We start from the raw sequence: 16,172 nt of genomic DNA, 5'->3' as shown, positions 1-16,172 counted from the left end.
AGAAAGAACAGTTCTTGAGGTTGCCATATAGACTCTCCTTCCTAAGGGTAGTACAAACTTGAGTTAGGTGGTCTAAGTGTTGCTCCCTAGACTTACTATAGATGAGGATGTCATCAAAGTACACAACCAAGAATTTCCTCATAAAAGGCTTGAGCACTTGAGTCATCACTCTCATAAAGGTACTAGGAGCATTGGAAAATCCAAAAGGCATCACCATCCACTCATATAAATCATCCTTCGTCTTGAAGGCAGTTTTCCACTCATCACCCGAACGAACCCTAATTTGATGATAGCCGCTCTTTAAAGTCTATCTTAGAGAAGATCATTGCTCCAGCCATCATATCTAACATGTCATCCAACCGGGGGATAGGAAATCGATATTTCACAGTGATCTTGTTAATGGCACGACTATCAACACACATCCGCCAAGTTCCATCTTTTTTTGGAGTTAAAAGTGCAGGGACCGCACAAGGACTCATGCTTTCACGTACAAAACCCTTCCTAAGTAGTTCTTCTACTTGCCTTTGCAACTCGGCATGCTCTATAGGGCTCATCCTATAATGAGGCAAGTTAGGTAGGGCCGCTCCGGGCACAAAATCTATGGCGTGTTGTATGTCACGCATGGGTGGCAAATGATCGGGGAGTTCCTCAGGGAAAACGTCCTTAAATTCCTGGAGCACTAACCTCACTTCTTCAGGTTACTCCTCACTGGTCTCTCCACGTAGTTCCCTGGCAACTAAGACAAACACAATGGACTCTTGAATTGCTACCCTTTTAAATGCCCTTGGGCTTATGATGTTCAGGCCTTTCGCTTTTGGTGCTTCTGTCTTCTTGCTCATGCCAATTGGCTTGGGTTTCAAAGGAGTGAGCACAATCTTCTTACCTTCAAACATAAATGAGCAAGAATTGGATCGCCCATGAAGGGTGACATCCAGATCATACAGCCAAGGTCTACCTAAGATGATATGCCTTACATCCATGGGAATTACGTCACACCATATTTCAGCGTTGTAGGTGAGGAATTGAAGTGGGACAACACATCTTTCTTTTATGGCTATGGAGGAAGTATCCACCCAAGAAACTTTATATGGGTTAGGGTGTGGGGTCAATTTCAAGCCTAGGCGGAAAACAACGTTAGAAGACACTGCATTAATGCAAATTCCACTATCTATGATAACCTTGCAAGTTTTGCCTCCACACTTAGTGTAAGTTTGAAAGATGGCTCTTCTTAGCCAATCATCAACGTCTCTTTGCTCTGCCAAGGCACACCTTACCACATTCACTCTAGGGACACCAAAGTTCTTGGAGTCATCAACTTGGGGAGAAATGGCTCTAATGCATGCGAGATAGCTAGGATCATCTTCCCATTCTGCTTCAACATCTTGGATTTCTTCAACATTTGGATCATACACTAGCTCCTCAACATCTTCTACCTTTTCATCACCCTCTTGAATGACAAGGGTCCTAGAGGGACACCTAGCAGCGATGTGTCCAACCCCATTGCATTTGAAGCATTGGAGGCGAGATCCTAATCTTGAAGGCTCATTGACCACACCTTTTCCCTTATCCTCTTTTTCTATTGGGGTGCTATTGGGGTTGACCTTAGGGGGTAAGGCAAGTCTAGGTTTGCTACCAAAAGGTTAAGGGTTGGCGGGAACACTTCGGGACTCAGAACGTCGCCAAAAGATAGATTTGGATGCTAATTCACAATTCCTAGCGAGGTCATATGCTTCTCTTAAGGTAGTGACTCCTCGGGTGATAATCTCGCCTAGTAGGTTAGCATTTAAACCTTTCTTAAACCTATTAAGTGTGACAACCTCTTCCTCGACTATTCGAATTCGCCTCTTGAACTCCTTGAACTTTTCTGTATACTCAGCCACAGGAGCAGTGCCTTGCCTTAGGCGATCCCATTCCTCAAGGAGGGAGCTCCTATAAGTGGAAGGAAGATAATTCCTTGAGAGTGCACCCTTCATCTCAAGCCAATCAGTAATGGGGGGCTCATGTCATCGCCTAATGCTATCCTCAAGGTCCTCCCAGAAAAGGTCAGCTCTTCCAATTAACTTCATCCTAGCATACCTCACTTTCTTATTCTCAGCCCAATGGTAGTAGTCAAAGAATTTATCCATCTGACGTAACCAATCAGTGAAAACCCATGGGTCCAGGCAGCCGTCAAAGGTGGGTGCTTCTATCTTTTCCTTGAACATTCTATCATCATAATCCCTAGGGCCATTGTGATTATAGTGATCATGTTCAAAGTTTGGAACCCTATGAAAGTAACTGTGGTGATTTTGCCTAAGTAGGTTATCTCCTTCATGGTTAACAGTCTCTCTTTGAGATGCTTCAATTTGATCAACCCTATCCATTAAATTACGGACATTTTTTGCTAGGTCGTCTATGGTTTGCTCTAAGGAGGACCTAGACTCAGAAGTGGATTGATGTTCAGAGTTTGACATGATGCAACCACTACATAGATGCATGCACACTATATTTATGAATGCAATTGAGATTCACAAAAGTTCAAGTAACCAATTCTCAATTTAAAATTAGGGTTAGGCAAGAGTGCATGTGAAGGAATTGCAGTCAAGTAGTGACAGAGTTTACAATATTGAGAGATAGCCTAAATAAAAGTCAATTTTCAATAAGCTCCACAATTAATAATGAGGATAAAATATTTCAAAGTTTTTTTTTATTTTATTTTTTTATTTTTTTATTTATAGAATGGGTACAAAGCACAAATAATAAAATAGCTAATTTGGGCACAAAATGGGTAGGACAATAATATATGGTGGGATATGCACATAAAAAATATAAAGATAGTATTTCAATGAGACAAAACTGAATCCACCAAAAAGAGAGTAAGAACCGTACCCTTGTCCGTAGTTAACTTACTGCACTTGGTTCCTCATGTGAGTGGGTCTAATCGGACAAAATGGATCTGTGACAAAAATAACAACTTGCCCATACGTGCAATGGGCTGGCAGCAACATCACGTTATTTCTTTTCCTCTTTTTATTTTTATTTTTATTTTTTATTTTTTATTTTTATTTTTTTTGCAAAATAATAAAATTACACTGCTGTGATGGACTTAAGAGGCTACAGACTTTAAAATAACTTCAAATGACAGACTTTAATAAAGAACACAAGCTACGCTAAAGAGAAAAAAAAAAAAAAAAGAGAAACTAAAGGAGACAACGTGATCGGCTTGGCGATGGACGGCGGTGCTAGTTGTCGACGACGGCGATGACGCAAGATGGGGAAGATTGCAGCGACAAAGTGGCAGCTGCCTGTCTCAGGGCTTGCATCGGCGGTGGCTTGACGTCCTCAGCGGCAGTGGTCAGGGGCGAAGATGGTGTTGACGGCGGTGGCTGATCTGTCTGCAGCTGGTGGCTGATGGGCTGCGACAACTGAGGGTTGATTTGTGGGTCTTGGCTGGTGGCTGATGGCTTGCGTGGGTTCTTTTTTTTTTTTTTTTTTTTTTTTTTTTTTTTTTTTTTTTTTGGGCTTGTGGGTGTGGGTTCTGTGATCAGAGGCGGGCACGGATGGTGGTCACCGGCTTGGGAGGTGTCACTGGCTTCTCTGTTGTCTTGGGGATGAAAAACTCATGTGGGGCTGCAGGGTATACACGGATTGTCGAGGCTGATTCGGGCTTGTTCAAGATCTCATGGGGCAAATACTTGAAAGGTACTGACATATTTGGTTGGCTTGCTCTTTTGATGGTTTTGCTTTCTATTGGTTGTCTACGATTGTGTTGTATGGACCGGAAGTTTGCTCTGATACCAAAACTGACATAGGACAACCACACTAACAATAGAACAAAAGATAAACCCTAGGAGTCAGCACCTAAGGGCTGCTTGGAGTCAGCACCAAGCAAACTGGAGTCGGCACCAGTGAAAGAAAACACACGTTTATTTTTTAATAATTCTCAAAAACTGTCTTACAATAATCTGAAAAATTGTTTAAATAGCCAACAATAAAAAAACCCTAAAGAAACCCTAATCATTAAATGTTCGAGCTTGCTTAATTTCAAGCCCAATAACTAGCATGCTCCATCCATTAGGCCACAGGTTGGGCCGTCTTTTTTTTGCTCTTCCTCCTATACATGTGTGTAATTGGGGGCTTGTACCTCGTGTCCACACCATAGAGATTCTTTAAGAGTGTTTTCTTTTACTCTTTCTTCACTAGTTGTCAAAGTACATTTTGCAAAAATTTGAAGAATATTTTTTGATGAAATGTTTTATTTTGTGAAAATCTTTATAATATATATATATATATATATATATATATATATATATATATATATAGTAGGTTTTTACTGTCTTGGATTGTAAAAGAAGAAGGAGCAGCTAAAGCTAAGGAGAAGAGTTTGTATTACAATTATAAGATGAACATTTTTAATTATGAATATTGTCAAAGTACGTTTTGCAAAAATTTGAAGAATATTTTTGCAAAAATTTGAAGAATATTTTTTGATGAAATGTTTTATTTTGTGAAAATCTTTATAATATATATTTGACTGAAGAAGGTAGAATCTTTATAATATTCAATACACATGATTTTCAGATTTAAGAGAAAGGTTGAGCTCCATTTAATATATTATACAGTAGAAGACTGAGATTAAATATTTTAAAAATAAATGTTTTGATTTTTTACTTATTTATATTTAATTAATACTGAACCTAGATACTTTAATATTTCATTTATTTATCTTTTTTTGAAATACAGTTTTTTTTTTTTTTTTTTTTTTTTTTTTTCGCCCCTTCCAAATAGAGAATCCTGCTTTTATCTTTGTTGTAGCTAGCTCCAACCGAGAACCGACAAAGCTTCGTCACAATCGGCCAAAGACAAACCCCAATTATAGACCGTATAATAAACAAACTAACTCAGCTTTATTAAAAAGCCAGCAACAACGGTCCCACCACAGATAATACACAACCCAACACTGAAGAACCTATTGTTTCTATTAAAAAAATATATAAAAAATAAAAAAACACTCAAGAACGCACAACAACCAAATAAAAAATTTGGAACATCATTATTCTCTCTTTAAAAAAATTTGGAACATTATTATTGGACTCTTTTGGCTAAATATTGCAAAAAACGAAGTTTATTGTTGTTATAAACACTATTCAAAGTTATTTAGCAAAATGAGAAGAGAGACTAAATTTCGACAACACTATTGTCGAAATTGTAAGGAAAAAATATGAATTGAGGAGAGAGAAAATATGAATTGTGACAACTAGATTGCCGAAAATGGGAGGAAAAAAAAAAGAATTGTGGTTGCCGATCGGGGAGGAATTAAAAAAAAAAAGTGCTACGTTTATAATATTTTTACAATATTTTCACAATAAATCACAGGTGATTAGTTGTTATTAGTTCAAATTTGAATTTAACACCGAGATTACTTTCTTAATCTAATAATAAAAACAAGTAACAACCTATCATTTAGAATTTGCTGTAAAAATGTTTTAAAAATAGGGTGTACATATCATTTCTTAAAAAAAGAAAAAAGAGTGAACATTGATTTGTAGCAATGACATTGCCAAAATAGAAGGAAAAAAAATTGTTGTAATAGGTTTGTGAGAAAAAAAAAAAAAGTTTGATTTTTGGTAATAGCATTGTCAAAATAAAAGTGAGATCATACGTCATTAAGCATTTAAGACATTCCCTACCATAGACACGTACAGTTCAAAATGGATATCTTTTCTTCTTGAATGTGCAATTATTCATGTCAGGGGAGGGGTCCAATTGGGTCCTATTGAGTTCAAAAGTTCGACAATGTACCATGCCTGTTACAATTTTTTCGGCAATGCAAATGCCATGGCCAAAAATCAAACATTTTCTCTTTTCACTATTTCGGCAATGTTATTGGCACAAACTAATTGTAATAACTTTTTCTCTCTTATTTCGATAATGTTATTGTCACAAATTAATTGCAACAATTTCTTCCCTTCTATTTTGGTAATGTCATTATCACAAATCAATGACTACTTTTTTTATTTTGAGAAATAATATGTGCACACTATTTTTACAACAAATTCTAAATGATAGGTTGTTACTAGTTATTATGATTGGATTAAAAAAGTAATTTCAGTATTAAATTCAAATTTGAACTAATAACAATTAATCACCTGTGATTTGTTGTGAAAATGTTGTAAAAATATTGTGAACATAGTACCTTTTTTTTTTTTTTTTTTTAATTTCTCCCCAGATTTCGGCAACAACAATTCCTTTTCTTTTTTTTTTCTCTCATTTTCGGCAACTTGGTTGCCACAATTCATATTTTCTATCTTCTCAATTCCCTACAATTTCGGCAACTTGGTTGCCACAATTGGTAAATCTCATTCAGGCATTCCCACTGGAGCACTTAACGGGTAGTGCTTGGGCAATGGAATGAATTTCGGTAATACAATTACCGAAATTCATTTTTTCTCCCTCCCAATCTCTCTTATACTTTTTCTTACAATTTCGGCAACGGTATTGCCGAAATTCAATCTCTCTCCTCATTTTACTAAATAACTTTGAACAGTACCTTTAACAACAATAAACTCCAGTTTTTGCAATATTTAGCCAAAAGACTCTTATTATTATTATTATTATTATTATTATTATTATTATTATTATTAATTTAGCTTCAAAATTAGTTACAACTTAACACTATAACCTTACTTAATAAAATAAATATTATTATATATCTTGAAAATTTAACTGTTAAATTGTATTTTCTTTACGCTCATAATACACATGTCAAATTTTTTATCAATCGAATATTATTTACTATATAATTTATAAGCTTATATTTTATGTATAACTTTAAACTATAAAAACTTGCAATTAAAACAAATTATTGATAACATAACTATTGATTTTTAATTTTATAGAAATTTTGCAAGTAAGGAGAATAGAAGAAAAAATGTAATTTAATGGTAGATTTGTCAAAATTCATCTCTAATAAAAAGATACTGAGTAGGGCTGTAACCAAATGCTACAACAAATTTTGTAACTAAATTTTATCATTTTTTTAAATTCACCAACAAACTCTCCTATTGTCATTACTCAATTACCACGTCGGAGACCACTAGTGACTCCCATGGATGGTTAATCGCATTTTAGTATAAAAATTTATGTTTTTTATTTTGCAAAATATATTTTTTCAATATATTCTATATCAAATTATCTATTTTTTATTATATTTTATTAAAATATTTTACCAATAATATTTTTTTTACATAGTTTTGTATGACCATCTAATGTGGATAAATTTTAAATTTGATTAGCTAAAATATAATTTTTTTATATTAAATCATTTTAACTCTAAGTTGCAATGTCTCGCTGTCTATTAAATTTATATAAATTCACTGCTCACTTTCTAGTAGAAGGTCGTGTCAAAAATTATTGTACAAGAATTATTTATTTATTTATTATGACCACATGCTGCATTGCTAGAAGGCCTCGTCATCCTGTCAACCCCATCTGCGCATCTTAGCTCGATCTTAGGCCATAAATGGCAACCTTACCTGGGCATGATCATACTCTAGTGTTTGATGAGATTCGACGTACAGTGTTTCTTAGCAAAGTCCAACACTTCTGTGCGTAGAAATCAAATTTCAACATGGTTCACTTCCTTTCCACCAGTACCATCCGACCCACCAGAAACAATTACTCAACCAGAAGAATCGAGTTAACCCCATGGGATCTCCGCCTCCTCACATACGATCCTATTCAAAGGGGCCTCATCTTTCTCAAACCTACAACTTCACAGGAGCAACAACTTGAAGAAAACAATGTGATTCATCACCTACAATCCTCTCTCTCCCGCACACTGGATATATTTTATCCCCTTGCTGGGCGTCTTGCCATGATTGAGAACAGTGAAGATAACACCACCTCCTTCTTCATTGACTGCAATAACCACGGAGCCCAGTTCGTCCATGCAGCTGCAGATGGTACTACTATGGCTGATATCCTTGAGCCTATCTATCTTCCCCAGATTGTCGATTCCTTCTTTCTTATGAACGGTGTTCTGAACTGCGAGGGCATTTCCAAGCCGTTGCTGTCAGTGCAAGTAACTGAGCTTGTTGACTGCATCTTCATCGGTTGCGCTCTAAACCATGCGGTTTGTGATGGAACCACGTTCTGGCATTTCTTTAATACTTGGTCTGAGATTTCTCGAGGCACTTGCGAGAAATTGCAACCGCATCCCTTATTTGGAAGTAGCCATTTTGACGGAATCATCAACTTTCCGGTTCATATACCAAATATCCTTGAAGAAAAGACTCAGAAGTGGGTCCCTCCTCCGCTGAAACAAAGGTATTTTCACTTTACAAAAGAAAAAATTGCTGAACTTAAAGCAAAGGCCAACAATGAAATGGGCACCGATAGGATCTCATCTCTGCAAGCACTATTGGGTCATTTTTGGCGATCTGTGACTCGCTGTCGGTGTCTGGAGGCTGATGAAGAGGTTAAGTGCACGATTGCTATGGGTACAAGGCAAAGGATGCAGCCTCCATTGCCAAAACAGCACTTCGGGAATGCGGTGGACTCGGAGAGTGTCACAAGCACAGCAGGGGAACTGTTAGAACATGGACTCGGCTGGGCGGCTTGGAGCATAAACAATGCGCTTGCTTCAAAGACGCCACATGACGTGAGAAAGTTCTTAGATGAATGGGTGAAAAATCCTAGGATGGTGAACTTTAGTCGCCCCATAAGTAACACCTTGCTCTTAGGAAGCTCCCCACGGCACAACGTGTATGGTAATGACTTTGGTTGGGGAAAACCCGTGGCATTGCGAAGCGGTGCTGGGACTAAATTTGATGGGCGGTTACTTGTTTTTCCTGGAAAGGAGGAGGGTAGCATTGATTTTGAAGCTTGCCTTTTGCCTGAGACTCTAGAGGCTATGGGAGAGGATGCAGAGTTTATGGAGGCTGTGGCTACATGAACTTACAATTACTTATGGCCAACTATGGTGGCTTTACTTGGGTTAGTCCAGATTGACTCATTCCAAGAACTGCTGGATGCTTCTCTTAATTTTTGGTCGTCTCACTACCACCGTCAATTTACTTTCTTGGGATCTTTTGCTCAACATTTTATTGTTTTGTGTTTGCATTTATTTCTTGCAGATTTCTTAACCATCATGTTTGTCAAACTTATTCAGTTCAATGGATCAATCCCTTGTACTGATGAGAACAAAGAAATTTGTTGTAAACGGCGACTATATCTATAGACTTTCTTAGGTCATGTAGATTCTCTGTTTAGAATAATGAAATGGTGTTTTGGCAACTTGTTCTCAATAAATCTTTCCCTTGATTATCTACCAAGAAAAAGAAAGAAAAGTTGCTTCGTTCATGGATATGCCACTAGTCCCAGTATCTTCTGTCTAGGGGTGGCAAATGAGCGGGTTGGGTCATAAATGGGTTGGGTGTGTAATTATCCATTTATGACCCATTTATATATAAATTAATTATCCATTACCCGCCCAACCCATTTAATTAATAACCCGCCCATTTAACCCAATATAACCCAAATACCTCCAAAACTAGTTGAATACCCTATTAACTTCCAAAATTACCAAAATACCCTTAAATACCTAAAATGATCCAAATACCCCCTACACTTTCAAAATTACCAATATACCCTTGGACATCCAAAATTACCAAAATACCCGTAGAATGATAAATATACAAGTTTTCTCATTTGTCAAATTAGTTAGCCAAAAAACAAAGCATGATGTTGTGAATTTTTGAGTGCTAGCCGGTTCTTTTGGGTGCTCCGTGGTCTATAGCTTGATTGGTGTATCTTCTCGTTGTTTTGGTGCAATAAAGTAAAATGTCATTTGGTATAAAAAAGGATACACCCCAAAATTAACTTGATAAATATGAAAAGGAGTGAATGTAAATACATTTCACAAGACCGGTCAGTCTCCAAATGTCATCTAGTGAGCACAAGATATTGATGCCTGTCCTGTGAGAAAATTGGATGTATATTTTACCTGAAACAGTCCCAGAATTTAATTTGCATTAGGGAAAAGTATTTTTTTCCCAAATTGGACCCATATAAAGGGAATTATTTCAATAAAGTAATTTCTATATTTGCACATAAAACTAAAAGCACGAAGACAAGAAATGGATAAATTTTAGGCAAGCAAAATATGCTACTACAAATAACTTGAACCAATTCTATTTACTTCAGCAGCACATTGGCCTTAACTTCAGTTATTGATCAATAGATTAATAGGTAGCTTACACAATGCCCAGAAAAAGAAAAAAGAATTGCGTATAGATGCTGACAGTCTATGGCTTTAACAAATAAATCATCGTAGAAAAAAGGAAATAAAAATTAATAATTTAAACATAACTTACTGCTACAAATGAATCTTTATCAGAAGAGTACTCTGACATCCACAATGAAAGCCACTTAAAATTTGAAGCCAAAGATGGTTGCACCTAAACAACTCCAAAATTGGCTGTCATGTGCTTTAAAGAATCAAATGTGGAGGAACCCAGGATTTCATCAAATATAGTTTTAGTACAAATAAGGCAAATGGAAGAGAAACTAATTAGCAAAGAACATAATTTAAGTATAAAACCATTGGTGCTCAACAATTTCGTCATGAATTTCCTTAAATGAAATCATCTTATACATCCTCTGCTTCTCACTATCATCAAAAACTGGAAGAAATGATAAGAATTATGAAAAGTATTCTCCTACCAAAACAGAATCTGAAAGTCCAAAGTATTAAAAATTTAAAACCCATGTCTTACATCTAAAGCTCATTTAAATAAGAATCCTAGCAGGAAACCAGAGAAAGTTATCAGCAAATGAGTTACATAAATAGGTTTGGCCTTGATGCCTTATATGTGGTCTTGAGCTTCCTTGAGGGTGGTCGAATTTTCTTGAAAACCAGAGGGAACTTGATTTTGGAATTGTGGAACTGCTTAGAGCTCTCCCTCTTGCAAAGTTTAGTGGGTATGGTGGCTGTTTTGATGATTTGAATGCATGGGAACCAAAAATACAACATATCATCAGGCATTTAATTAGAAATATATTAAAAACAACAAATAGTCCAGAAAAAAATACTTGGCATTTAATTAAAACTAATTGAGCTGGAATTATTAAAATTACCTAAACCTCATCATTATATGTAACTTGTCCAGAAATGCATAAGTGTTCAAAATCCTCCACAAGGTGCTCGTCATCATGATCAGGTATAACTAACAAAGTAAAAAACTAGTAAGTAAATAACAAAAGGGAGAATGCATAATTTAATAAAAATTACAAGTATATGAAAAAGATATTCACCCTGCCCAGTAAACAACCAGTTACGGGAACATAACAAAGCCTCTGCATTTTGTGGCAATAGACAACTGCGGTACTTATCAAGAATTCGACCACCAATGCTAAACGCAGACTCTGAGGCAACAGTAGTGATAGGAATACTCATAATGTCACGAGCCATTAGTGAAAGTTCTGGAAAGCTACCACAATGTGATTCCCAATATTCAAGAATATCCAAGTCCATATGAGTGTTATGGTCAAACCGGGCCTCTTCCAAATACACATCTAATTGTGACTTACTATTGATTGAAGCAACAATTTCACTCTCAAATGTATCAAAACCAGCAATATCAGCATCTCTTACCTGCTCATTAGCACCACTACTAGATGCATTTTCAACCATATTGTGTGCTTCATAATTAGGGGCGCGCAAATATCCTTCGAAAAGGGAATATAACTTGTCACGAAGATCCATCACCATTATTGTCCCATTAGTGCCATAAAGTCGCCTATAACTGAACTCCACAAACTGCAACTTATACCGAGGATCTAAAATTACAGCAAATGATAACACAATGCTGTAACAATCCTAGTATTTATCAAATTTTTCTTTCATGCTTTTTGCCATGTTACTAATTACTACATCTTCATCTTCCATCTCTTCTAAAATACGCAAATGAATTTTCCATACACCATGAAAGTATAAGTTGGCAGTAGGGTATTGAGTGCCCGAAAAGAGAGTGGTGATGTCATAAAATGGTTTCAAAAATTTTGCTATCTTCTCAGCCTTATCCCATTCATCATCTGAGGGACAAGTGCGAAAGCTTCCATCAACAATACTCAAATTGTGAAATGCTTCCCGAAATGTAAGAGCTGTCTCAATCATTAAATATGTCGAGTTCCATCTTGTTGGCACATCTTGTCGCACTTTCTTACTAGTTAAATTAGGGAGTTCTTGAAGACATTCGGCAAATCTTAACTTCCTCATATCATTGCCTCTCACATATTTAACACTTTCACGTATGTTGTGCACAGCATGCTCTATAATTTTCAAACCTTCTTGTACAATAAGGTTTAAAATATGAGCACCACAACGAACACGAAAGAACTCACCACTACAAGGCAAAGATGATCTAAAAGAAGGGTTTTTCTTCAAACTATTCACCAAGGTATCATTGTAAGAAACATTGTCTAAAGTGATTGTAAATACTTTTTTCTCAATGCCCCATTCTTTTAGAATGTTAAACAATCTCTCTCCCAAAATCTTACCACTACGAGGAGGTGGCGTATGAGAAAAACATAAAACCCTCATTTGCAACTCCCAATTTGCATCAATGTAGTGTCACCTTGCTCTCCTAGACTCAAAAGTTGAGTGCCTCACTAAGGGCACTCGCCTTTAACTACAATGGCATCTTGTCATTGTTACCCTCCCTTATCTTCTTCTACCCCCCCCCCCCTCCTCTCTCTCTCTCTCACACACACACAACATTTTTTTCCCTTTATTTCTTCTCTCTCTCCTTTATTTGGGATTTCATATCTAGCATCCCCTATTGCTCTAAGAACTCAACCCCACTCAGCATATTTTGAAAGACAACCCAGCGCCAGCATCAATCTAAGTGGCATCACTCCAAATACCCAAACTCGCCTTCGATCTTCATTGGTGAGTCTCAAAGTACTCAGGATTTGCAAGTGGGTTTGTTGATTCATTTCATTGAAAATGGGTTTGATTTTTTATCATTCATCTCGTGATGAGTTCGCATGCAATGGTGGTTGTTTGATGGTTGAGGTGGGCTGTATGGTAGCAGGGTTGTGATCTAGGTGCCCATCATCGCCAAATTATTGAAATTTTAGCATGCAACATGCTTAGGAAGTTGGCAAGATTGTTATACATTGTATTTGCCTCCCAGTAACTAATTACTACTCTTAAGATATGATCCTTAGGATCTACAGATATGCCAGATTCCTTAAGTGTAGAAGTCATATGACCCCAAAGCATTACTTCTATGGAATAAGGATAGGTGTCCAGGTTTCATGCAACTTAGAAAAAAAATTCCACAGCCAATATCTAGCAGCAATATTGGAGCAAACTCCCAAATTTTAGGAAAATTCTAGGCCTAACTTGCAAAATCTCATCATCTCATGTAAGACTAACCACCCCAGATTCACGGGTTCAAGTGATCATCTCCTAAAATGGCCGTCCACATTAAGTTTGACCAGCCCACCACTTTCGCTGGGTCATGTCCCAAAATCTCTATTCACTTAATTTTCAATCCATCCTCTAGGTGGGACCTTTTAAGTTTTGGCCTCCATTATTACTTAGCTTGGAAAAATTACTTGACAAAAAAAAAAAAAAAAAAAAAAATACCTGACACATCCAAACCTCACCCCACTTGTCTACGAAGCCAAACCCCAATGACCAATTGGCACTCCCATACCAATATGAACAGATTGAGTGCGTCGACGCCGGATGATACCACAAAAAAAAAAAAAAAGCTAGATGGTGCTACCAATTTCTGACATGGAGGAGGCACAGTTCATCCTCTATCTTCACACTGAGATGGGCTTCGCCGGAAAAGGAAAGCTCAGCTCCGAGTTGTCAGTTGAGGCAAGAGGCGAGCTGGTTCGGTTCGCGGCACTCCACCAACTCCCTTTAGTTACAAACTGATCGGGATAGGTAAGGGAGTAGGTAGGGGGTTTGGGATCGCTAGAGTTGGATTTAGCTAATACTCTGTAACAGGCACTTTAGATATCTTTTTTTTCTTTCTTTTTTTTAGTTTATTATTTCTGTTAAACTTGTAGGTTTTGTAACTTATATATGGCATGATTTTCCTGTGCTTTTGTGAGTAATTTTTAAAAGCTAGAAATGCACTTTATTTGCTTCTCCCCCAATCCAACCCAATGCAACTTTTTTTTTCCCCAGATAAATTATAATTTTAGTGGCTGAAATTTGGTGGAGGTTCGATTTTGGTTTATCAAATTTAAAAAGTTAATATTTTGATCCTGATCAAAAAATTTACAATTTAGTCTCTCCATCTCTTTTTTTTTTTATTATATGACTAACAGGTTGCGCCAAAATATCCATTGTTTAGGGACCAAAATTAGCCACAGGTTCCAAATATATCTTGTTCTGGAGTTGTTAGTTGTGACAGCTAGTCAATTTGTGGCTCTGCTAGAGACCACGGGAAACCCTGATCTTATTAACTTCATAAATGGTGGTGATTTTGCAGTAAGTGCAGAAAGTGTGTTCCTTCATAGGTAGAGATTTCATAGATGATATCATATTGAATCTTAAAACATTGATATTAATATTTTAAGCATAATTTTAAGAAATCTGATTAAACATTTCTTCTATTTTGGACATTAATCCTTTGTTTTTTTCTTTTTCATCTTCTTTTTTCAAGAAAAAAAAAAAAATTCACATAGATATTATATGTGCATAGAGCTTTCATAGCATTCCACACAACTAAATGAAATTTGCATTATTTTGTATAACAGTTCAAGAACTCGCATAATTTTCATTCTTACGTTGCTTAATTGGGGCTGTGGCAGGTATCTTCTATCGTTGAGCTTGTTGGGCTCATAATTTGCCTTCATTCAGCTGCAAAGATTTCATATAGATCTCTAAGTCTTGCAGCAATTTCAAGCAGATGTCATGCTTTAGTTACATGCAACCCCAATGATGTTTCTCAAAGGGGAATTTCAAGTAATGGTGGGAACTTGGAGGCTGCTATTCCAGCAGGTTCATTGCCCATCAACTACTCAGAAAGTGATCTGGAGTCGATCGATTATTTCCCAGTACCTACAATTTACACGTAATTTACATTTCAAACCCACAAACAAAAACAGAAAATAAAGACAAACCCACAAACAAACAAAAAAATCAAATGAAGAAGAAGAAGAGTTGAGAGAGAGACAAACCTGAACGGTCAATAAGGTCAGTTACCGATGAATGATTCAACGGCCACCGCAATATTGTGTTCCGATTGCGAATCGGAGATCAGGGATTGAATCGGGAAGCTTCAACGGCCACTGAGCACAGCAAATGCCAAAATCCACTCAATAAGGTCAGTTACCGATGAATGATTCAACGGCCACCGCAGTATTGTGTTCCGATTGCAAATCGGAGATCAGGGATTGAATCGGGAAGCTTCAGACAGAGAAACAGCTGTACACGCAACGCAACGCAAGAGAGAGAGAGAAAGAGAGAGAGAGATAAGGAACATAAATTTTTTTTTTTTTTTGTAATTACTTTTGTTTGGTTGCCGAGAAAATTTGAGAGAAAGTGTTTAGGAGAGTGAGAGTGAGAGGGCTAAATGTTTTGGGTTTGAAAATCTCAGGGAAAGGGAATGGGTTTAACGTTATATTGTTTAGTGGGTAATATGTGGGTTTATTTAATTTTAAAATTTAAATGGGTTTAGTGGGTATAGTAGATTTATCCACTTAGACCCATTTAATTAAATAACCAATTGGACCCTTATCCATTTAACCCAAATATTTAAATGGGTTGGGTTCAGATTTATCCAAATAGGGTGGGTAATGGGCGGGTTCATGGATATGAATAATTTTTGCCACCCCTACTTCTGTCACATATATGTACAACGCTTTTCGAAACAGCGAACAGATGACAAGAAGATGTGCATCCCTAATTTAGCAAAACTTATTGCTTCATTAAACTGTTTTGGGCATGTCAATTTGTTAGCAGCAGCAGCATATCAAAGAAGAAAACTTTTTTTTGCGGGGAGGGGGGGGTGGTTGGTGGTGGTGTGGGGAGGAAATAAAAAATGTGTAAAAATAAAGGAATAGAATACTTATTTTTTTGGTTTAGAAAAAAAAAAAATGAGAGGATAAAAAATATAGTTTGTATAAATATATTCTTATGTCTTTACTACATAAAATATAAG

The 16,172-nt window shown here is 36.6% G+C and overlaps 3 protein-coding genes across 3 annotated transcripts; 2 read left to right on the top strand and 1 right to left on the bottom strand.

Annotated features, from left to right (window-relative positions):
- The first annotated feature begins 7,376 nt into the window (after window positions 1-7,376).
- LOC115987942 (uncharacterized acetyltransferase At3g50280-like) lies at window positions 7,377-9,301 on the top strand. Its single transcript, XM_031111550.1, has one exon. It carries the CDS (start codon window positions 7,610-7,612, stop codon window positions 8,933-8,935), a length of 1,326 nt encoding a protein of 441 aa, XP_030967410.1. The 5' UTR covers window positions 7,377-7,609; the 3' UTR covers window positions 8,936-9,301.
- Window positions 9,302-11,118: 1,817 nt separating this feature from the next.
- Window positions 11,119-12,583, bottom strand: LOC115986219 (zinc finger BED domain-containing protein RICESLEEPER 2-like). Its single transcript, XM_031109071.1, has 3 exons — window positions 11,905-12,583; window positions 11,296-11,820; window positions 11,119-11,207 (listed from the first exon to the last, which is right to left on the bottom strand). The coding sequence occupies exons 1-3, from the start codon at window positions 12,581-12,583 to the stop codon at window positions 11,119-11,121; spliced, it is 1,293 nt and encodes a 430-aa protein (XP_030964931.1).
- A 1,684-nt stretch (window positions 12,584-14,267) lies between these two features.
- On the top strand, window positions 14,268-15,087 carry LOC115986218. The gene is made up of 2 exons (XM_031109070.1): window positions 14,268-14,497; window positions 14,821-15,087. Exons 1-2 carry the CDS (start codon window positions 14,324-14,326, stop codon window positions 15,085-15,087), a joined length of 441 nt encoding a protein of 146 aa, XP_030964930.1. The 5' UTR covers window positions 14,268-14,323.
- The last annotated feature ends 1,085 nt before the right edge of the window (window positions 15,088-16,172 follow it).

Source organism: Quercus lobata, chromosome 4, assembly GCF_001633185.2.
Source record: "Quercus lobata isolate SW786 chromosome 4, ValleyOak3.0 Primary Assembly, whole genome shotgun sequence".
Lineage (NCBI taxonomy): Eukaryota > Viridiplantae > Streptophyta > Magnoliopsida > Fagales > Fagaceae > Quercus > Quercus lobata.
The sequence above is the reverse complement of the archived record's forward strand: the minus strand, read 5'-3'. Positions and strand labels throughout refer to the sequence as shown.

Excerpts from the sequence above, each read along its gene's own strand:
- LOC115986219 (XM_031109071.1), bottom strand. The coding sequence starts at position 12,583 with ATGAGGGTTTTATGTTTTTCTCATACGCCACCTCCTCGTAGTGGTAAG. Across the intron at positions 11,821-11,904 it reads AGATGAAGATGTAGTAATTA|ATCCTCGGTATAAGTTGCAG; the intron begins GTAACATGGCAA and ends CTGTAATTTTAG. Across the intron at positions 11,208-11,295 it reads CTGGTTGTTTACTGGGCAGG|TTATACCTGATCATGATGAC; the intron begins GTGAATATCTTT and ends TTACTTTGTTAG.
- LOC115986218 (XM_031109070.1), top strand. The coding sequence starts at position 14,324 with ATGACTAACAGGTTGCGCCAAAATATCCATTGTTTAGGGACCAAAATT. Across the intron at positions 14,498-14,820 it reads TAAATGGTGGTGATTTTGCA|GTATCTTCTATCGTTGAGCT; the intron begins GTAAGTGCAGAA and ends GGGCTGTGGCAG.
- LOC115987942 (XM_031111550.1), top strand. The coding sequence starts at position 7,610 with ATGGTTCACTTCCTTTCCACCAGTACCATCCGACCCACCAGAAACAAT.